Source organism: Engystomops pustulosus, chromosome 1 (genome assembly GCF_040894005.1).
Source record: "Engystomops pustulosus chromosome 1, aEngPut4.maternal, whole genome shotgun sequence".
In the NCBI taxonomy this organism is placed as follows: Eukaryota; Metazoa; Chordata; class Amphibia; order Anura; family Leptodactylidae; genus Engystomops; species Engystomops pustulosus.
In genome coordinates, this window is record NC_092411.1 from 100,864,832 (window position 1) to 100,888,465 (window position 23,634).

Sequence of the window (23,634 nt, forward strand, 5' to 3'; positions counted from 1 at the left end):
TAAGATTGTAGGATGCAGATCAGCACCATGGAAGAGTAGAGAGGGGGCACAGAGAGAAAAGCCACCCTTTTACTAACATTGACTTTGTAGTTGCTAAAGGCACTATAAGAATGGATGGTTTGGAGCACAGCAGGTAGGGAGTGAATGGGATCATGGATATAAAGATGAACATGTCAGCAACCGCCAAACATTTGTAGTGAGCGGTACTAATCCAGATTGCTGCGGATTTGCATCTGTATTGTTCCAGATGGAGGCCAACAAGTATTTCATCCCAAGAGCATATACCAGGGGGGATAACGGACATCCCTGCCTTACGGATGTTAAAAGAATGTGAGAGGAAGGCATTAACCCTGACACTAGCCACCGGATTATGATATAGCTACCAAATTCTTGTCATCATATTATTGTCCAAGCCATAAGGTTGCGATTTTATGGCCTATGACCACAGAGAAAAGAAATGAAAGAGGAAGAGGGCAGCATAAGGAAAAAAAAGGATAAATGAATAAGCAGACAGAATAATGAAAATGATACTGGAAGTGGTAATGGAGGATGGGTTTAAAACATAAAAGGTAGACAAATCCACCAATCACTAATAAGGGGGTGAAAGAGGAGAGTGTCACAGCTTGGAACTACTTGTGGGAATTATCCACAAAGGAACCTAATGGATTGTCCAAGAATATGCTCAATGGCACAAAAGTGTCATCATAGGCTCAGCTACTTCGCATGGTTGACTAACTTAAAGGACATCTACCATGAGTTTAGTTATGGTAGATGTGTACTAGTAAGAAACTAGTAAGAAGGGAATTCAGAACACATGCACAGGGCATCAGGAACAAAGCTTTCTCAAAGGCACAAAGATCCGGCAGGGGTCATAGAAGTGACTGGCTATTTAACAGGTCAGCAGCTGGCAAGCACCAATTAGTGGCGCACTGGCCCTTTAAATTTTACAGAGGAGGCACGCATGCCCTAGGAGGCGGGGACATGTGCACCGAGCCACGGGAGTTGCCACTGGAACACGGCGAGGTGAGAAGTGCAGCAGAGGGACACAAGGAGGCACACAGGAGCGCCTGTGACCCGATACATAGGTCGCCGGGGCACCCGTGACACTAGAGTTATAAAAGTTATGCAAATTAGCCTGGGCCGCTTAGGCTACATCATCGCAGTGCCACAGGGAGTATTTTAATCTATGCACATCTCACTCCGGAACGCTAGTGCTACAGGGGTGTGCGCATAGGAATAGTTACAAATTACCTTTTTTTTGTTTTTAGTTTTGAGGGGTTAAAGTTACGAACTGGAGAAAACTTTTTTTTTTTTTGGAATGTAAAGTATATATATTTTTTTCAGTTTTTAAATGAACTTAAAATGACCATTCATAGTATCATAATATATAAGGCTGGAAAAAGACGCAAGTCCATCAAGTCCAACCTTCAAGAATTAAATAAATGTTTTATCCCCATAACCCGTGATATTTTTTCTCTCCAGAAAGGCATCCAGGCCTCTCTTGAACATGTACATAGAGTCCGCCATAACAACCTCCTGCGGCAGAGAGTTCCATAGTCTCACTGCTCTTACAGTAAAGAACCTTTGTCTATGTTGATGGTAAAATCGCCTCTCCGCTAGGCGTAGAGGATGCCCCCTTGTCCTGGTCACAGGCCGAGGTATAAAAAGATCTTTGGAGAGATCCTTGTACTGTCCGTTCAGGTATTTGTACATTGTAATGAGGTCTCCCCTCAGTTGTCTTTTTTCTAAACTGAATAATCCCAAATTTTTTAATCTGTCATTGTATTCTAATCCCTCCATTCCCCTAATAATCCTGGTTGCTCTCCTCTGCACCCGTTCCTGCTCTACTATATCCTTTTTATATACTGGTGCCCAAAACTGTACACAATATTCCATGTGTGGTCTGACCAGGGATTTGTATAAGGGCAAAACTATGTCTTTATCATGAGAATCTATTCCTCTCTTGATACATCCCATTATTTTATTTGCTTTAGCAGCAGCCGCCTGGCTCTGGTCACTAAAATTAAGTTTACCATCCTCCAATACCCCCAAGTCCTTTTCAGCTCCAGTTTTGCCAAGTAATTGACCGTTTAGAACATAATTATACTTTTTGTTTCCATGGCCCAAGTGCATAACTTTACATTTATCTACATTAAACCTCATCAACCATTTCTCTGCCCACTCCTCAAGCTTCCACAAATCCCTCTGTAATGCTAAACTATCGGCCTCAGTATTTATTACTTTACACAGCTTAGTATCATCTGCAAATATTGTAAATTAATTTCTTAGTGTGTGACGGTCATTTTGATATATAATATGTATAGTCTCGGGCAAACGAGGGAACTGTGGCTATGGTTTTTTATAGTTTATTAATGTTTATTTTTAAATATTTATCAATATTTTGTGTGTGTTTTTTTTTAAATTTCCACGGTTTTTCTTTTTAATGTTTTTTTTTTTTCACTTTTTAGTTCATCTGTAACTGGGGTATCTAAAAGAGTTGTGTTTAAGAGACGGAGACCGTGCCCTGCTCCCCTTGTTAGCGCATGCACAGAAGAAAGTGACTTTGAAAACGGGACTTTGTTACAATCACAAATATAGATGACACACCATGTGTCCGCTGTACTTTTCACAGGCTCAATACACTAGGCTCAGACATGGAATAAAAATGAGAAAATAAAAATACAGCTCATGCTGAGCCCTGTGTCTGATGAAAATTTTTTGACCGGGGTTACAATTAAAAAAAAAATTACAGTTCCGACTTACATACAAATTCAACTTAAGAACAAACCTACAGAACCTTGTACGTAACCTGGGGACTGCCTGTAATCTATAAATCTACATCATCTTTCATATTTATCTTCTATTATCAATCTACATATGATCTGTCTATCTCTTATAACATTCTCCTACAGTCCCATATTACAGATACTTACCTACTAATGCTTGTAACTACAAAGTGATATTATTGTGCTAATGGAGCCTCTTACTGACTGTGACTGTTCATAAAATAGTTTTAGTTTGGGGCCCCCCTTAGTTTTTCCCAGGGCCCCACCATGCATGTGATGTCATCATCATAACTACAAGTGTAAGCATCTCTCAGTAATGTGTCCTCTCATATATCTGTGCCAATGTTGTCCCTTTGGGGGCCACTTTTCCCTGTACATATATACAGGATATATTATCAGGAATAACTATATATCTAGGAATGAAGCCATCACTACATGGCTCTCATATTCCGCTCCTGAGAGGAGGACGGAGAACTTCTTCACCACAGACACTCCAGGAAAAGTTTGTGGAAGACAAAGAGTGAGGCTGAAGAAAGTGGAAGGTGTCTGGGAGGGTGTGAGGTGCTGCTGGTTGCCCCATTATAGGTGACTAATGTGTGTGGGCACCTTAACCCCTGCTTGCCCGGCTCAGACTTAGCCTTCATTATGACACAGCAGGTTTGTCAGGAGTATGATGTAAAGGGCAGTAACAATAAGACGCTCCCTCCTGAGGTTGTGTAACTTTCTCCTCCCAGCTCCTCCTCAGCCGATGTCCCTGCCCTCCCACTGGCTGTCATTCCTATACCTCCACACTATGCTCCTGCTGCTATGGGCGGGGCCAGTGCTCGGAGACCGCCCACGCCCCGCCCTCAGTCTCCGCCCCCGGCTTCCTAGCTGTCTTGCTCCTGTACCGGTGAGGATAAGCAGCTCCCAGGGTTGTGTAATGCCGAGACTTCATGAGAACAGTGACCCTGTGATGGCCGAGGAGCTGCAGGAGCAGTAAGTGATGGGACATGGGGACACAGCACTGCATGGAGGGAGGGCTGCGGCCCGGGGGACTAGGCCTCTGTAGTCAGATGCTTGTGTAAGAGGCTACAGGTGGCTCCTTGTATAGCCATGGCTGTCAGTGTGTGGCCTGGTGACTGCTGGGACTTGTAGTGCTATTATACTGTATAGCCAACATGTATCTCCTTATCCCTATTATGTCGGTTATAAGTATAATCATTACACTGAGGCTGTATCCAAAGGGCAGTATGTTGTCAGTCTGGAACACATGACATTTAAAGGGGCACATCATCAAAGCCTCCTGTAATGTCACAGTGATCCCACTGCTCCAACTCCCATCAGTTCCTGGTCCAGAGGGTCTGTGATTGACCACTGCAATGACAAAGGATGAGCAGTTTGTTATATATGTTCCCGGGTCACGTTACAGATAAGTTTATTTAAGTTAAAAACTCCTTTTGTGGTTGTCTAATTTAGAGTTTTGAGAAATGGAGTGAACTTCTGATTCAGGTGTGTAGATGAGAGGCAGTGGATTGTCATAATTCCTCAATCTGCGCCAAATACGCTGTACACTCTTGTGACTGCCTGTTGTACGCCAACATCATCTGGAGTTTTAGTAAATGTATCGTAGCATGTCTGACAATTAAAGGGGATGTCCCAAGTGTCAGTGCTATCACGTCACTCCTCAAGGCACCGCTAGTTAATGTTAGTTGTTGGTGGAATCACAGATATTCTGTCAACAGACCCACAATAGGGAAGTCACCTAAGCTACGCCAATCACCTGGCCTGACCTATTACAGCAATGCAATGGTGACTAAGCATGTGATTGTGATGACAAGGAGGACCATTGCGAGGTGATTATTATACACATACACCAGTTATTTCCAGTTATTACAGCCAGTATAGAACACGATGGCTTGTGTATAGCAATGCATATTGATTTCTCACTGTGCAGCATACAAAGGGAATCACTCTAGTAGTCACAATACATTTGATGCCAATAGGATGGATTTTCCTGATTCTTCTCCCTCTCCTATATGAGAGGCCAACAACACACTTTCATTTTCATCCATTTGACAGATATTTCTTTTTCAGCTAAACTATATAGCACAAACATTACCCATAAGCTACATTCTCACGGCTGTATGGGGGACCTATATAAGCCATATATACACTCACCGGCCACTTTATTAGGTACACCTGTCCAACTGCTCATTAACACTTAATTTCTAATCAGCCAATCCCATGGCGGCAACTCAGTGCATGTAGACATGGTCAAGACAATCTCCTGCAGTTCAAAACGAGCATTAGTATGGGGAAGAAAGGTGATTTGAGTGCCTTTGAACGTGGCATGGTTGTTGGTGCCAGATGGGCTGGTCTGAGTATTTCAGAAACTGCTGATCTACTGGGATTTTCACACACAACCATCTCTAGGGTTTACAGAGAATGGTCCGAAAAAGAAAAAACATCCAGTGAGCGGCAGTTCTGTGGGCAGAAATGCCTTGTTGATGCCAGCGGTCAGAGGAGAATGGGCAGACTGGTTCGAGCTGATAGAAAGGCAACAGTGACTCAAATCGCCACCCGTTACAACCAAGGTAGGCAGAAGAGCATCTCTGAACGCACAGTACGTCGAACTTTGAAGCAGATGGGCTACAGCAGAAGACCACACCGGGTGCCACTCCTTTCAGCTAAGAACAGGAAACTGAGGCTACAATTTGCACAAGCTCATTGAAATTGGACAGTAGAAGATTGGAAAAATGTTGCCTGGTCTGATGAGTCTCGATTTCTGTTGCGACATTCGGATGGTAGGGTCAGAATTTGGCGTCAACAACATGAAAGCATGGGTCCATCCTGCCTTGTATCAACGGTTCAGGCTGGTGGTGGTGGTGCCATGGTGTGGGGAATATTTTCTTGGCACTCTTTGGGCTCCTTGGTACCAATTGAGCATCGTTGCAATGCCACAGCCTACCTGAGTATTGTTACTGGCCATGTCCATCCCATTATGACCACAATGTACCCAACATCTGATGGCTACTTTCAGCAGGATAATGCGCCATGTCATAAAGCTGGAATCATCTCAGACTGGTTTCTTGAACATGACAATGAGTTCACTGTACTCAAATGGCCTCCACAGTCACCAGATCTCAATCCAATAGAGCATCTTTGGGATGTGGTGGAACGGGAGATTCGCATCATGGATGTGCAGCCGACAAATCTGCGGCAACTGTGTGATGCCATCATGTCAATATGGACCAAAATCTCTGAGGAATGCTTCCAGCACCTTGTTGAATCTATGCCACGAAGAATTGAGGCAGTTCTGAAGGCAAAAGGGGCTCCAACCCGTTACTAGCATGGTGTACCTAATAAAGTGGCCGCTGAGTGTACATCCCCCACAGAAGGCAATGGGCGCACGGCGTGTTACAGGAGCGGCACCGTACAGTTCCGTAGCCAGGAGAAAGATAGGACATGTCCTATCTTTCCCCGAATTGCGGCTCCGTGCACCATATATTGCTATAAAGAGGGTGCCCCCTCCTTCTCTCCCGGGCGCCGACGTGTGACCGCCGTGCTATGGTACAGCGGGCACATGTTTGTCTGAATATAGCCTTACATCCATTATCAAAGCAAAACTTTCATTAGAGCATGTTGAGATTTTAACGTGTGTGAAAAAAATTGCAAGTTCTGCACTTCAAAGACACACGCAGAACACGGGTGTGAAAAACGCAAGTGTGAAAGGGGCATTAGAGTTGGGTTTGGTGAAGGTTTTTATTTTTCCTGCACATACCAAAGTCAGGATTTATCCCTTGTTTTTATTGTGGAATTTAGGCACATGGATGTGAGTCTCAGGCAGTGATGGCGAACCTTTTAGCGGCCGAGTGCCCATAACTGCAACCCAAAACCCCCCATATTTATTGCGAGGTGCCAACCAAAAATTTAAGCAGTAATTTATTGCTCCATGTTCTTCAACAATGTTCGATTATATTGGCCTCCTGAGGACAAGATGGAAAATTGGCATCATTTTAGCTTCTTTCCAGTGTCCCTCTGTACTCAGAGAATTGTGGGGGCAGCAGAAGGTCTTTCAAAGATAATTACGCCCTGTCTACTCATTCTCCCTCTACCTACATACCAAATTAGCGAAGTAAGTATCACTTAAATATATAACTGAAAGCAGCATCTTTTAAGTTGCTTGGAACTGCAGGAAGATTCTTTGAGTCTTGTCTGGTGTTCTTGGGTGATAGCCCGGGTGCCCACAGAAAGGGCTCTGAGTGCCGCCTCTGGCACCCGTGCCATAGGTTCGCCACCACTGGTCTAAGGCATGTCTATGGCTACGCTTACTATTCATATTTATTTATTTTTTCATCTCCTGATGACACATGTTTGGGTTTGCAAACGAGTTTTCTCTAAGAGATGGCTCTTTATGGAGAGCGATTGGTGTTGGCTCTTGGCAGAGAATTGAGTAGCCCTACCTCTTATTTTTGAACCATGCCCCTTTTAACATGAAAATTGTGGGTAAAAAGTGGAATGGTGATGGGTGGCTGGCTGCCTGAAAACATTTCCCTATTAAATTACTTAGGGAGCCAGAAGAGCCTGCTCTTTATAGTGAGTGGATCCTAAGGATTCCATCACTAGGGGTTTTCAGCAGTGGCACCTCCATAGTACAAAACCCAAGTGAAGAAACAGAGCTCCTGCACATCACAGTACCACTATCACTGGGTACTCTTAAAAGGAATATGCCACCATGATTTACCCACCTGAACTAACTGCTATGCTATGCAGAACTATGTCCACAGATGTTACCTATACCTTGTCTGTATTGTCTGGCTGCTCTTTCCATGCCAAAACTTCTCTGTAGAAATATGCAAATCAGACTGAAGTGGCATGGGTGGCATGTGTGGGCCCATGTAACATTTAGTTTAGTTTTACTAAGTAATTTTGGGTACGTAAATCATGGTGACAGATTCCCATTATTGGGTTTTGTTCTCTTGCTGGCACGGTTTCATTACATATCCTTTTCTTTTCTTTCCTCTCCTTTTCTTTCAGGTGCCTTTGACTAGGTTCATAGCACCTATCTCCCTCACTCATCTCCTGAATACCTGTGTGCTATTGGGCTAGGTAGAGCAGCCTAGATATACAGTTAGATCTTAACAGCAGCACAGAGAGTTTCAGATGAATGTGCTGGTCTTGGGCCTAGGGAGAGAACCACTCCTGCCCTGCCTTGTATGATCGAGTAAGTGAGGTTAGTGTGAAGTAAAGGGGAGGTAAGTCAGTAGTGGGGTTGGAGTCATGTCTACTTAGTTGACTTCAGCAGCCAATCACGGTTGTGACGGGTAAGACTGCTGGTAAGTATTTGTGGACAACAATGATATATCTGTCTGTAACTGCTCATGAGCTTCAAGGCTATGTTTTTATAAAATTGCTAATACAAGGCTTCATGCACACAACCGTATGCGTTTTTTTTCCCTGTTCTGTATGGTGCCATACATATGAGTGCATGTATGGCACCATATCCATATAAAATACGGTGGGATGGCAAATGATGGCTGGCTGACAGAATGCACTTCCCACTGGTTCTGGTCTCCCTGGATACTGCATGTATATACGGCAGCATACAGTTCACAGCCGTATGCAACACCTCTTATATGTTATATGTTCCCATAGACTTCTATGGGCGTAAGGAATGGAAATACTGTAGAAAACAGGATATGCTCTATATTTTTTTACATCTTGCTTTCGGTACGGTAAAGCGCCCAATACGGCGCCGTATTCCCTTTTGCAATAAATTGGGGCCGTATGCTACACGTATATACAGCTGTTTTCATACAGACATGTGCACGACGCCTAACAATAATAAACTGTTGTGGGACTGAATTCATGTTGAAAAGAGGTTTTTGCACATGCCAAAATAAGGGGATGCTTTAAAGTGCGTGTTGTGAACATAACCCAACCACTCTTTATAATGTGCAGAGTGACTGCTAACTTCAGGTGTTTGTCTCGGTTCATCACAACCAATATTTTAACACTATGTACTGTCTTTGTTTCTTTGGTATAGATCTCAGAGTTGGTTGACTGGCTGGATCCCATCCTGGTGCCCGACCTCAATGTCTCAATTAAAAGCTGTTGAGTCCCGGATCCTTCAGTGTAAGGAATCATTTTCATTTTATTATTTAGAACGGTATGCCCTTGGAGGTTTTAATAACTGCAGTCTTGTGTGATCCATAAAATTTTGATTGTAGCAGTTTAAAATTTTTGATACTAAGTTATCAGCAGTTTCCCCCTCCCCCACCAATAACAAGGCTAGTAGTCTGGAGACTGTTTGCCTACTCCTATCTTATGACTGGCCCACCACTTTTCACTGTTCGACTACCCACATAGAAGGGTCAGAACGTTTATACGCATTTCCCTATTGGGCCCCGTAATGCCAGTCTGGGCTTGTAGTCCTTCCCCAAGGTTCCCATCCCTTACCTGCTGTTCTATATTGTCCATTTATATTTAGTAATAATAGGTATATAATTCTTAAGCCGAAATACGTCCAAGGGGCTGTGTTCACACAGAGTTGTTATGCAGTTTTGTTTTAAGTGTTTTGGGTAGTGAAGCTTTGTTTTTTGCAAATGAATGGCACTCAGGTGCCACTGCCTGCATGGCATTTGCTTAGCACATGGCATGAAGGTTTACTTAACATGAGCCTGTAGCACTGAATTGCATTCACAGGGTTAATGGGATCACATAAACTCAGTTTACTGGATTATGATGCTAATATGTATCCTGTTCTGTGACAATCTTCATGATATTGAGGAAAAACAGGGAAGAGAAAAAGACAACAGGCGCTGCCTAGTGCAAATAAAAGTGGTTTCTTTCGAGTGCTTATGAATTCATATGTATATTTCGCTCACCTTTAGTGGTTGTGCGATCAGGCATAACACTGTCAGATCATGTTCTTCGGTGCTGCCTCGTCCTTGGTGATTTGCTCGCCTCGGGTTGTGGAAAATACATAAGTGGATCCAATAAATGTGGAGTGTAATTTCCGCAATGGATACCAGATAAAAAAGGGGACTTTTTTTGGTGCAGCTCAAGGAATCACAGCTATACCTATAGTCAGTCGTGACTCTATTTAATATTCTAATCAAGATAAAAATCAGTACAGATAAAATCGGAAGAATGAAAACGCGTTTCGTGCCATAACCGGGCGCTTTGTCAGTCACCCTTCAGCACCAGGTAACGATGTCCCATAAAGTGTCCCCTAATAAAGTCTCCATAGTGTCCCATAAAGTGTCTCCTAATAAAGCCATTAATTCTCCCCACACAAAGCACACTATTAAAACTTCACCAAATGTCACACAATGTCCCCTAATAAAACTATCCTGTACACAGTCCCCTTAGGCTACATTCACACGAACAGAACACACGGTTGTCACACGGTGCCCGAGAGAGGAGGCCCGAGAGAGCCCTGCCCCTCTCCAAAGAGAAACATGGCTGCACTGCACCGGCCAGTTACTTTACTGTTACTTATTTTAGCACACTATTTGGGGAAAAAAACAATTTTTTCTTATTTTTCCTCCTCTAAAACCTAGGTGCGTCTTATGGTCCAGTGCGTCTTATAGTCCAAAAAATACAATGAGCTGCAGCATGTCTTAAACTGATCCATTATTCTTGAACTCCCCATTATCAATAGCCCTCCTTAGGATATGTCATCAGAAAGTGATAATATACAGAACAATTATGAAATTCATTCAAATTTTGGTCTTAAATGTAAATGTCAATATGTTTAAAGTGGAAAACTTCTCTATTCATATGTATGTTCTTATTTAGGTATCCGGAACAGGTTTTCTGCTCGTTACATCTCCCTACCTGACCAGCATAAAATCTGGACGCTGACGGTGAGCCCTGAGCTCCGGGACAAGACCCCACTAGTGATGGTTCATGGATTTGGAGGAGGTGTGGGCCTCTGGATTCAGAACATAGATGCTCTGAGTAGTCGAAGAACCCTCCATGCCTTTGATTTGTTGGGATTTGGACGCAGCTCCCGGCCAACATTCCCCAGTGATCCAGAGGGAGCAGAGGAGCAATTTGTTTCATCTATCGAGCAGTGGAGGCAGGAGATGGGAATTAAGGACATGATTCTTCTGGGCCACAGTTTAGGAGGATTCCTAGCTACGTCTTATTCAATAAAGTACCCTGACAGGTGAGACTAAGAGAGCACTTCTTGTCATTGTTGAATCAGTTTAAAGGGAATCCGTCAGCAGAAATGGACCTAATAATTCTCTACCAGTATGTTGTCACATTGCAGATTGTTTCTTTTATTGCTCAGTGTTGTAGCTTCATCCAGAAAATCAACTTTGAAGTTGGGTGTGTAAAGTCACAGAGGCAGAGAGCTCAGCACGGAAGTCAAGCTCTCTACGTGTCGGTGCCAACATCATGCACTAGAACTTCAGTAGAATCGGTTACTGATGGCCCTGGTTGCAGCACCATCATCACAGTGAAGAGGACCTTCTTAGGCAGGGAGAGCTTGCCTTCAGTCCTTTTTCCTCTTTAATTACATTACAGTGAGTCATGAAAGAATCATGATCTGGAAGATCTTGACAACATACTGGTAGAGGTTTATTAGGTCAATTTCTGATAACTGGTTTCCTCTAAACATACTTTTCCATTAGGAAACCAAATGGAGAAATGTTAGGTGGATATGTTTTTTACTGCAGATTTTTGTATATATGTGAGTTTAGTAAATACACTCAGATTTAAGCTCTCCAGGATTCAGCCACTTTTGGCCTTTAGAACACAGCCACTTTTTACTTTTTTTGTCACATTTACACTTAATTCTGAAAGCCATAACTTTTTTATTTTTCCATGTATGTTGTTGGTTGGTTGGGGGCTTGTTTTTTGCAAAACAAGTTGCAATTTTTGTTGGTGTCTATTTGGGGTACCTATTCATTAATAATTGCATTTTATTAACTCGTTAGGGAGAGGTTGGGAAAAAAATGCACATTTTTGGAGTGTATTATTACACATTTAATTTGCACTGTTTAATGTACGGCAAAAGTAACATGTTTGTTTTGCAAGTTATTACGATTCGAAAAATGCCCAATAAAAACGCTGTTTTTGCATTGTTGAAGTCGTCACATTTTTCCACCAACAGACCTAGTTCAAGGGCTTTTTTTGCGTACTGAGCTGTAATTTTCCAATTTGGAAAATATGTAATTTCCCCATTAACACTATTTTCAGACTTTAAGCCTTGACATTTCTTTTTCAGGCGGTCCCTGACTTAAAGGGTTATTCCCACCTCACTATGTATAGTTTATTCAATCCCTAACACAAATAAAAATATTTCTTCAATTCATTGTTTTAAAAACAATGCCCTTACATGCCCTCAATATACGGTATATGGGGCTTACCTGCCCCCTTGCAAAGGCCTTATGTTTACACTAGATACTGCCACCACCCCTAGTCAACAGCGGTGGCCACGCAGGCACATGGAAAAAAAAGCTTCCCGGGTTCTGAACCCGCCAAGAAAATGTGAAAGCGCATAGCTAGCGCATGCAACGTTCAAATTTGCCGCCCAACTTGCTCGCTAGAACAGGACGTCTGCCGTGCATGCGCAGGTGCAAGCTGACACTACTAAGTCCTCTTTATATAAAAGCAGCCATCCTGTTCTAGTGAGCGAGGTGGCCAGCATATGTGAACTGCGCATGCACGTTCACATTTTCCTGGCGAGTTCAGAGGACGGGAATCTTCTTTTCATCTGCCTGCACGGCCACTGCTGTCTAATGTCAACACAGAGCCATTGTTAGGGGGCAGGTAAACCCTATTTACTGTATTATGGGCACCTAGATCCCTTTTTTTTTTTTTTTTTACTAAAAATGCATTGAAGACATTTTTTTGTGTGTCTGTTAGGGATTCAATAAACTGTACTAAGTGAGGTGGGAACACCCTTTTTAAGGACACCGGACTTACAGACGACCAGTAAACATTGGAAAGATGAAATGAATCATGACAACCTGTATCTGTTTTATTCTTCAGAGTGAAGCATCTTGTCCTGGTGGATCCCTGGGGCTTCCCAGTCCTGCCTACAGACCCTAGTGAGATGCGTTCTCCACCAGCCTGGGTGAAAGCTCTGGCTGCGGTGCTTGGCCGCTCCAATCCTTTGGCAGTTGTCAGAGCAGCAGGACCATGGGGTGAGTGTACATTTAGGCTTTTATTCTTCTAAAGGTACAACATAACTGTGCATCAGAAAGAGGAAACCACATCGTAGCAGAAATTTTCTGTCCTTGATGTCTCTGGTTTGTTTGATATCCTAATTTTAGTTTTTCACAGTATCTCAGGGCTCAGACATCGTATTTTAATGTAAGCATCTATCAGAAGCTCTTGGAAAATGCATTTACATCCTTGATTATATGGAAGTGGAATCTTTTAGAGGAGTTCAAGGCACACGTCTAGCAGTTTGTTCAATTTAGTCTTTTAGTCTACAAGGTTTTCACCATGCTACTGTACTTGCCAGGTCCCAGACTTGTTCAGAGATTTCGTCCAGATCTGAAGAGAAAATTTGAAGAGTTCTTTGAAGATGATACCATCATGGAATATATCTACCACTGCAATGCCCAAACTCCAAGGTAAGGTGGTCATCACAAATGTGCTGTGCGAAGTATTTCTTGTGATATTTTATTTCTTATCCATCTCATGCTTCGTGTTTCTGGTAGTGGTGAAAGTGCCTTTAAAGCCATGATGGAGAAGTTTGGTTGGGCTAAGCGCCCAATGATGTCGCGTCTTCATCTAATTCCAAAAGACCTCCCAATTACATTTGTCTATGGAGCTGAGACCTGGATTGATCAAAATACAGGGGACAAAGCCAAATTACTCCGACCTGACTCCTACGTGAAGACTTTGGTAAGAGTTTCTAGGAAGTAATGAATCTGTGTTTACTGCTCTGTTTATAATATTAGGAGTTATGAATTGACTTTGGGTTTAAGGAAATCTACTTTCAAAATCCATCTTGATAAACCAGGGACACTTACCTATATATCAAGGCACCATGACTGTGGTAATCTTCTTATATTTGTTATTCATGGCCTCTTCCATTCTTAAGAGGAGGACATGAAGAGGAGGAATGAGGTCAAAAGGCTATGGGTGTGTTTTCAGAGCCTCTCCGTCCTGTAGTTACATAGGCTGTTACATTCTGAAGGTGCACTGGGATGTTCACATAATGAGTAGTAGGCATATCATTCATCTTGCGGTGGGCATATTCCATTATTTTACATAAATGAAGGGGAATAGAGGCCTACAACACACAGAGAGATGCAGACCCTACAGGCACCTTGTAAGGCTTGTTGATCTGTTCTTTTCACATAATGTGCTATATCCCCTTCCTTCCTTTATACTGAATGAAGAGGTTTCAGTCTATGCTGCCACAATAGTTCTGAAACTTAAACAACGTATTCCCAATTCACTATATGCCTTATATTTAATTTTATGTAGACATAAATTTCTTCAATTGGTTGTAATTTTAAAAAATTACCTATATGGTAATTATTTACTATATATGGGGCTTATATACCTCAGTTGCAGCCTCACGTCATTAGATAATGCCACACACCAACAGAGGTGGCTGCACAGGCGCACGGAGAGTGGGTTTTCTGACTGGCACTGGTCGGGATTATGTGAGTGTGCCTAACTTGCACATGGACCGTTCACATTGTCCCTACATAATAATAATAATAATAATCTTTATTTATATAGCGCCATCAAATTACGTAGCGCTTTACAAATCATAGGGGACATATACAACTATATTACACTACAAAGAACAAACAGTCATATGGAACAATAGGAGTGAGGGCCCTGCTCACAAGAGCTTACAGACTATGAGGATGAGGGGGTGACACAAGAGGTTGTATAATGGTCCAGCCATTCTTTATAAGGGAACAATATAAAATAATTTAATAAATAATTTACTAAACAACGATGTTGCTGCTTGAACCAGCCATCAGCCGCCATCTTATTTACAGGGTCCTAGGTGAAAAAGACTGCAGAGAAGCCTGGAGCTTGGTATATATCTGCTGTTTGCCCGATAACAGATAGGATAGTACATAGGATGGATTAGTAAAGGGAGAGTTGACATTTCATGCAGTTAGCGAGTGTGATAGGCTTGCCTAAAGAGATGGGTTTTAAGAGCACGTTTGAAGCTTTGGAGGGTGGGTATTAGTCTCAGAGTCTGGGGAAGGGCATTCCAGAGAATTAGTGCAACTCGGGAGAAGTCCTGGAGACGTGCATGGGAGGTTCGAATTAAGGTAGAGATTAATCTAATGTCACTGGCAGATCGAAGAGCACGGGAAGGGCGATAGACTGAGATGAGAGAAGAGAGATATGGAGGTGCAGCATTATTCAGAGATTTGTGGATGAGGGTTATTATTTTAAAGTGAATACGGAAGGAGACAGGTAGCCAGTGCAGTGATTGGCACAAACTGGAGGCATCTGTGTAGCGTTTGGCCTGAAAGACGAGCCTGGCTGCTGCATTAAGAATAGATTGAAGAGGAGAGAGTTTAGAGAGTGGAAGACCAATTAGTAGGGAGTTACAGTAGTCTAGTCGAGAGTGAATAAGTGCAACAATTAGCATTTTAGAAGTTTCAAATGTCAGAAACGGACGGATTCTGGAGATGTTTCTGAGATGCATCCGGCAAGAGCGAGCAATAGATTGAATATATGGTGAAAAAGAGAGGTCAGAGTCCAGCACAACCCCAAGACAGCGGGCCTGCTGCCTCGGTGCTATAGTGATCCCACAGACTGAGATGGAGAGATCAGGGGTGGTTTGGTTAGTAGATGGTGGAAAGACAAGAAGTTCAGTCTTAGAAAGATTAAGTTTCAAGAAGAGAGAGGACATGATGTTAGAGACAGCAGAGAGACAGTCACTAGTGTTCTGGATTAAGGCAGGGGTGATGTTACGTGCAGAAGTATACAGCTGGGTGTCATCAGCATAAAGATGATACTGGAAACCAAATCTGCTGATGGTTTGTCCAATGGGGGCTGTATAGAGGGAGAAGAGAAGAGGACCTAGGACTGATCCCTGAGGAACCCCGACACTGAGAGGAAGATGAGAAGAGAAAGATCCAGAAAAGGAGACACTGAAGTGCGGTCAGAGAGATAGGAAGAAAACCAAGAGAGTGCAGTGTCCTTTAGGCCAATAGAGTGAAGCATCCTAAGGAGGAGCTGGTGGTCCACAGTATCGAACGCTGCCGATAGATCCAGGAGAATGAGGAGAGAATAGTCATCTTTGGATTTTGCAGTGAGGAGATCATTGGAGACTTTAGAAAGAGCAGTTTCAGTGGAATACATAGAGCGGAAACCAGATTGTAGGGGGTCAAGGAGGGAGTTAGCTGAGAGATAGCGGGTTAGTCGAGAATAGACCAAGCGTTCCAGGAGTTTGGAGATGAAAGGGAGGTTAGAAACTGGTCGGTAGTTAGTAGCATTGGATGGGTCCAGTGAAGGTTTCTTTAGTAAAGGGGTAACAATAGCATGCTTGAAAGAAGAGGGGACGACACCAGAAGAGAGAGAGAGATTGAAAATTTTAGTTAGGTGAGAAGTGACTGCTGGGGAGAGAGACTGTACCAGATGTGAGGGGATGGGGTCACTGATGCAGGTAGTAGGGCGAGCAGAGGAAAGGAGCCGGGACACTTCTTCCTCTGTGACTGGCTCAAAGGAAGAGAGTGAACAAGATAAGGTATGGGAGGGAAGGGGATTGGAGGGGTGAGTGGATTGAGCAATTATTTCCTGGCGGATACAATCAATTTTATCCTTAAAATAGGCGGCCAGATCTTCAGCCCCAAGGTCTGTGACAGGTGGCTGCACCTTTGGTGTTAGTAAGGAGTGAAGGGTATCAAAGAGCCTTTTGGGGTTGTTAGAGAGAGAGGATATGAGATTAGTAAAATAGACCTGTTTAGCGAGGTGAAGGGCAGAGTTATAAGTTTTTAGCATAAATTTGAAGTGTAGAAAGTCTGCAGATGTGCGCGATTTTCTCCACAGACGTTCAGCAATCCTGGAGCACTGCCGAAGGAAACGAGTTTGTTCAGTGTGCCAAGGTTGCCTGCGTGCGTGTTGAAAATTTCGGATAGTGAGTGGTGCCATCTCATCTAGGGCGCTTCTGACAGTGTGATTATAGTGGTTAGTAGCCAGGTTTGGACAGGTGAAAGAGGAGATGGGGGACAGTGCAGACTGTAAGTTTTCTGTGAGTTTATGAGTATCTATTGCACGTGGGTTCCGGTATGAGTGATGGGTGGAAGGATTCTGAGAATGAGAAGGATTATTGAGAGTAAAAGAAAGGAGATTATGGTCTGAAAGTGGAAAGGAGGAATTGGTAAAATCAGATATTGAAGATGGTCGAGAGAAGACCAAATCGAGGATGTTTCCCTCACTATGAGTGGGGGAATCGCAGAGTTGTGAAAGACCTAGAGAAGTAGTTAGTGCTAAGAGCTGAGAGGCAGGAGGGGAAATGGGAGTGTTAACAGGGATGTTGAAGTCTCCCATGATGATGGTTGGAATGTCACAGGATAAAAAGTGAGAGAGCCAAGAGGCAAAGTGGTCAAGAAACTGATAGGGTGAGCCAGGAGGACGGTATACTACAGCCACACGAAGAGAGAATGGGCGGAAAAGTCTGAGGGTGTGGACCTCAAAAGATGGGAAAGTAAGGGAAGGTACAGGAGGAATGACCTGGAAAGTGCATTGTGGAGAGAGGAGTATGCCTACCCCACCTCCCTGCCTATTCTCAGGTCTGGAACAGTGCGAAAAGTGTAAACCGCCATAAGACAATGCTGCAACGGAGGCGGAGTCATCCTGCTGGATCCATGTTTCCGTAATGGCAAGCATGTCAAAAGACTTAGAAAGAAAGAGGTCATGAACTGATTCTAGTTTATTACACACAGAGCGGGCGTTCCATAGGGCACATTTAAAAGGGGTTACGGGTGGAGGAGGAGAAGAGGGGATACACTGAATCTTTATAAGGTTAGCAGGGTTTCTGTGTGAAGGGTTAAAATAAGCAGAAGGTGGACCTGGGTTAGGAGAGATGTCCCCTGCAGCAAGCAGAAGGAGAAAGAAAAGAGACAAAAGATGCTGCAGAGATTTATAAGAAGTTATTTCTTGCTTCACGGCAGAAGACTGTGATAAGTTAGTCTGGTTACATAACGTATAGAGTGTGTGAGTGGAAAAGAAAGGTGAGTGAAGAAGGGAGGCATTGATATGGATAGTTGGTACTGGTGGAATAGATGGACGGAAGGCAAGTAAACCGACCATGGCAAACAGGGAGAAAATGGAAAACATTTTGAGACAAACATAATTGTTCATTTTTCTCTGCCATCTTACCTGTCTCCTGCCCTGTCTAACTGCAATGTCAAACTGCAGTTTCATACTTCTCAGAATATTATTATACTTAGCAGAATATTATGCTAAGCAAACAAAGAATGCAATCAACCTGGAATGCAAGCATCCTATACTATCACTAAATTTATACCCAGAGAAGACAAGAGACCAGGCCCTCATTTAGCTCGTAAAACAATTAATCTAGGACACTTAACACATGTGGATCAAGTTCTGAACAGAGAAAAACAAACTCATTGAGGGGCATAGATGAACATTAAATCAGGTAGGACAGAAAAGGGTCAAATGTTACAGAAAGAAACAGACACATGCAATACTAGGGCAATCAGAGATATATACCATTGCAGAGAGTGAGACTGGATTTAAAGACACAGTAGATGGGTGAAAAATGATTCAGCAATCAGAGATATATACCTGTGGAAGAGGTACCTGTGTACATCCTCACTTCTGCTTGCTCACTAGATAAGAGGGGCTGCCACGGGGCGTGCTGTAGCTTCTCAGCTGTACCAATAGCCTTTAAGCAGGACTGCTGCATTGTGACCTGGATAGCTGTAGCTAGTTGCTGGGGCATAGTACAGCAGCGATCAGGCTGGCTAGGAAGTGAAGTGAAAAGCTGTCTCGGCCGGCTGAGAAGCTACAGTGCGCCAAAAGGCAGCTTCTCTTATCTAGTGAGCAAGCAGAAGCGACGATGTCAGGACATGAATGGTGCATGCATGAGTTAGGTGCGTTCACATAATCCCGGCCAGTGCCAGTCAGAAACCCACTCTCTGTGCACCTGTGCGGCCACCGCTGCTGGTGTGTGGCGGAGGCATTATCTAATGACAACTGCCCCCTTAGTTGTAGCTGCACTTTATTTATCCACTTTCATTGCTGTGCTATGTGAGCTCTGTAAATAATGAAAGGTAGGTTGCACTCACAGTTAGAGATGAGGGATTGCTTTTAAAGTTCAGATCCAGGATATGGGTGCGACCCAGACACATTGCCTGATTGGTGGTTGTGTACGGCTGCCAATACAGCTAAATGTCCGGGTGGGTCCGCTCCTCTCTATTTACAGTCCATTCCACTGTGGATGAGTGGAGAAATGCATAGATCCACTAATATGGTGACTGTTTGGGGAATCTGAAGGTTTCATTGGGAATACATGTTGTAATATATATTATATGTTTATATATGTGTGCAGGTCACACCTCTCAGACCCCTACTGGAGAATGGGTTCTCAGCTATTTACAGAGCTCCCAGATGGTACATACAGTAGCTGCAATACGGAAGTCAGGGACATTTCTTGAGAAAGGGACACTTGCTTCCTCTAGAACTCACACTGATCACACATTAATGCTCTTTTCTTTAGACATCATATGAGTGAGAAATAAATCTCACTTTACTAATAAAATAAAGTTTTAGTTTATGTATATCATTTTTTTAATTCTCATGTCTAGGCCATCAAAGGCGCCTCTCATCATGTATATGCAGACCAGCCCAGAGTCTTCAATGATGTGGTTGAAGAGATTTGTGATGCAGTGGATTGAGAATCTCCTATGTCGTTCTGAAAGGAAACCACCGTCAGGTCTGGTTAAAAATAAGGAACTCCAGACAAAAAGCAGACCCCTCTCTCTGACCTGTCTATGTGTGAGCGGGTATCCTATAGGCCAGAATAAAATCAAGCTTTCTTACAGTGCCATATTGATGTCCACCACAGCAGCCATTTTGGTGACATTCACCAATCCCTATGCCTCCGATCAGCACCTCGTCTGCCTCACAAGCACTGGCTTGCTCCTGGCTCTTATAAAATACTGGTACTACATAGAACCCGGAATCCTCACTACTAATATAAAGGCAGGATATAAACCTGTCGTATGGAAGATGCCATTACTACTGATTAATAGTCCATCCTTCTGTCGTATGCCAGGTTCCTGAATGAAGCACAGATCTTAATAACCTGAATGAAGAATTTGTAATGTACGCTCTTAATCCTGAGGAGCTCACCAGGAATGTTAATGGATCTACCTCTTTTTTTTAGGTCCCAGTAATTGTAGGAATCAATGTAAAGGATGAATATTGTGCCATTTACTGTCAGTTTGTCAGGTTATTGTATGTCTTTGGTAAAAACCAATGTTTTTTGTTCGTAATTCTGCTCTGCTTGCTAACATTGAACTCTTTCCATTGCCTTCCAGTTGTAAACATGGTCCTGGTTGGGTATACATTTTAAGTGGCATTGCGGCCTATATTGTATATGTTACTGTATTTCTGTGTTTGCACTGAAACACATAATTTGATGTCTATTGTTTGGTAACCTTAATTTGAAAAACTCCCAGGCATGGGGCATTTTATATTGTTTCAGAAATAACATTTATAGTCGCTCCTGAGGGTGTCTACAGAGTTTTTCTTTCTACACTACTTCTAGTAGGTTTGAACCCAATATACTTTTATACTACTGAACAGCTAATGTTCTGCCACTATGGTGAGCGTCCTGCAGCCATAACCATTGGACCTCTCTCCACGATGTAGCAATTGTGTACTGTACGCACATTCAGTGATGCCTCACCGTCTCAGGGCATTTTATTATCCCGGAGTGCCTTGAATATTACGACGACTAAATACATGTTATTGCTACTCCAGCACAAATCTTTCTATAGGACACTTTCCATTCTGTATAGTTTCTATAAGCTGCTAGAATGTGCCAGTGACTGTTTCATAGGATACATGATGAAGGCACGGTGAAAGCAGTAGATTCCCAAATTTTGGAGAAACCGAGATCCTACTTATAACGCATATTATTGTGGGAATCTTTAGTATCTGCAGTAAAGGTGTTAGCCAAAGGTAGCGTAAGGCTTGGTCTTTGTTGACCAAAGACAGAAATGGATTTAGTAGGAATAAATGTATGTAAGGACTTTTACTCGGCTTTCCTTCTTTAACCACTGCCGCCATTGGTTAAATGGAAAATTCATGTGTGTCTTAAAATTGCAGCAAGACCTGTGGATTGTTCCCTGTTGCTGCCCTCTAGTGGCAGTACTTGGCTATTTTTGAATTTTTTTTTTTCTTTGCAATTTGTATCTTTTTGTAACGATGATAACCACTGAGATACATAATAAATTAATATATATTCAAAAGTTATGGTGCAACTTAAATGGTTAACTTTAAGCTAACTAAGAGGAAGGCAGGATGTACAATAAGTAAATCTCCAGTAAACGGCCAGTGGTAACATGGTCACAGTCTACACGTGTTATAAGTATGACATATTTGTGATAAATGTTATAACAATATATAACTACTTTGAACATGGTGCATTGTACAGTTTTGTTAACTTTCTATTACTACTTATTCCAATAAAGTCCTTGTAATCATATGTAGATCATATAAGAAGCTGAATACTCTGTGTATTATTGCCCTTAAAATATTATTCTCATTGTCTAATGCAAAGCCCAGACTTGTTGGATATTTCTCTTGATGAATTTTGTCTTGGTTTATCCACATTTATTGTACAGTGAATTACTGCATGGCATTTGCACAATAAATCTGGGTAGGTCCTTATTGTATTGTAATGGACAAATACCTGTGAGTTGGGAGCAGGCACTTGCCATGTGTTAATAGCTTTGTGCGTTCTGCAGTGGGGACCCTTATGGATTGCAACACTCCATTGGTTCCTAGTGGTGGGTCACTTCTTGTCATAAAGGTAAGTTTATGCGCATGGTGACAACCCCTTTAAGGACTGATTATGAAATAAACGGTAACAGATATAACTCTTTCTGTTAACATGGGAGTTGCAAAGGGAAGAAGATGCACTATACTGTATAAATGTTAGGCTAATTCACAATTAAAGGTGAAAAATGGGAAAACCTTAATGCACGCTATAAAAATAATTTCCCTGTAACTAGCAATTTTAATAATGTATAGTCAATTTTCCTGCCTGCAGCAAATATAATCCATAGTCATGTGATACAAGCAGTGGAATCAATGGGCCATGAATCTGCTATGACATTATGGGGCATATTTACCAATCGCCCTGCCTGGTGTAGAATAAACGCTGCGCTGCTGCCTGCCAATGCTTCCACCTCTTGATGTATGCCGCTGTGAAAATGCAGCGGTGGGGCAATCATAAGCCAGCGCACGAACGCCAGTGTATGATAAATATGTCCCTATGTCTCCATATCATGTGACCATGGGACAAAGAGGGACTTGTCCACTCCTTCCATTGGTACATAATCGGTCACATGACTGCAAGAGGGTGGGTACATTGTAATTACAAACCCCCTGTAGTCATGTGACCTGTAATGTCAAACTCTAATTGGAAGAGGGAATTTTCATGAGGACAGTGCTTCGCTTGGTGTCTGATTGCAAAATACCAGCCCATTGCAGTCATGTGACCACAGATGCCAGAGGGGCTTCCTCGTTCACTATATAGCCCCTTCTAATACAGTGGCGGTAGCAGCAGAGGCGGACTCACATAGTCTGTAGACATGGCTTGAAAAATGTGGCTGCATAAACAAATCACCTCTGTTCCTTATTTCTAAATGCAGGGAAAGGACAACCCCTTTTATGGGAAGATTTACAGTCCCAATGACTTGTGTTGCACTAATGCATAGAAGTCAAACTATGATTAAGAACTCTGTGTAGCTTGAAATGCGTCACGTGTCTATCTTTCTTGATACCTTTTTAAATATTTTTTAACAAGTTTAAATAAATATAAGTTTTATTACATCTTTGTTTTTGCCTATATGCCTGCCTGGTTGCTTGATTTATCGTCTCCATTACCATACTCCACCACAAACTGAAGCTTCAGCCCTTTCTCTCTACTACTGCTGAAGAAGCCCAGGTAATTTGAAGTTGAATTAAATGCCAAAATACTATTTTAACAATAAGTTATTCATTTCACACACAACACACACAAGTTCCTCAGGTAGTGCAGGTCAACAAGGATGGCACATCAATGCTAGCTGTGGCAAGGAAGTTAGCTTTATCTCTCAGCACAGTGTTCAGAGCATGGACTAGTACACCAGGAGAAATGGACGTAGGAGGGAACAACTGTACAAGGAAAAGCAGTTCCAAAGCCCTGCAAAATGTCCTCTAATATCCACGTGTCTGCTCAAACTGTCAGAAACAGACTCCATGAGAATGGTATGAGTACCTCACGTCCATAAGTCAGGTACCAACTGACGAGACAATCTCCCTGCAGCCTCTAAATTTGACTTGCCTCTAGCAAAATATGAGTCTTCTTTGCTCATTTTTTTTGCTTAATCTTTTTAATGATTTTCCATAAGAAACAAGGGAATACAGTATAAAGCAACGTATCACTCTGACAGGCTGAGTGAGAAATATATGAGAGATATATAATGAAGCTCTCACAGAAGTTATTTAACAGTCCCGGCAGTTGTAGGTCCTTTTCTTCTAACTCCTGCCTATACTTCATAGGAATTAGTTGTCACTCGGGCTCTTTTTACAGCCATTTTGGCTGGATCACCAGTTTAGCTGCTCTAATTAGCTGGATAGTTAGATTCTTTTTGCTAAGATTTATGGGGTAACC

The 23,634-nt window shown here is 42.6% G+C and overlaps 1 protein-coding gene across 3 annotated transcripts; it reads left to right on the forward strand.

Moving 5' to 3' along the window:
• Positions 1-3,628: 3,628 nt before the first annotated feature.
• On the forward strand, positions 3,629-22,755 carry ABHD4 (abhydrolase domain containing 4, N-acyl phospholipase B). Of its 3 annotated transcripts, XM_072150152.1 has the most exons (8): positions 3,629-3,764; positions 7,806-8,001; positions 8,815-8,903; positions 10,572-10,944; positions 12,777-12,931; positions 13,255-13,366; positions 13,454-13,640; positions 19,553-22,755. In XM_072150152.1, the coding sequence occupies exons 3-8, from the start codon at positions 8,864-8,866 to the stop codon at positions 19,640-19,642; spliced, it is 957 nt and encodes a 318-aa protein (XP_072006253.1). In that variant the 5' UTR covers positions 3,629-3,764; positions 7,806-8,001; positions 8,815-8,863; the 3' UTR covers positions 19,643-22,755. The 3 variants fall into 3 exon arrangements, with proteins under 3 accessions (XP_072006253.1, XP_072006249.1, XP_072006256.1); XM_072150148.1 differs by lacking the exon at positions 7,806-8,001; XM_072150155.1 differs by lacking the exons at positions 3,629-3,764; positions 7,806-8,001 and adding an exon at positions 8,086-8,104.
• Positions 22,756-23,634: the final 879 nt, after the last annotated feature.

Excerpts from the sequence above, each read along its gene's own strand:
- ABHD4 (XM_072150148.1), top strand. The coding sequence starts at position 3,709 with ATGCCGAGACTTCATGAGAACAGTGACCCTGTGATGGCCGAGGAGCTG. Across the intron at positions 12,932-13,254 it reads CAGAGCAGCAGGACCATGGG|GTCCCAGACTTGTTCAGAGA; the intron begins GTGAGTGTACAT and ends TGTACTTGCCAG. Across the intron at positions 13,641-19,552 it reads ACTCCTACGTGAAGACTTTG|GCCATCAAAGGCGCCTCTCA; the intron begins GTAAGAGTTTCT and ends TCTCATGTCTAG.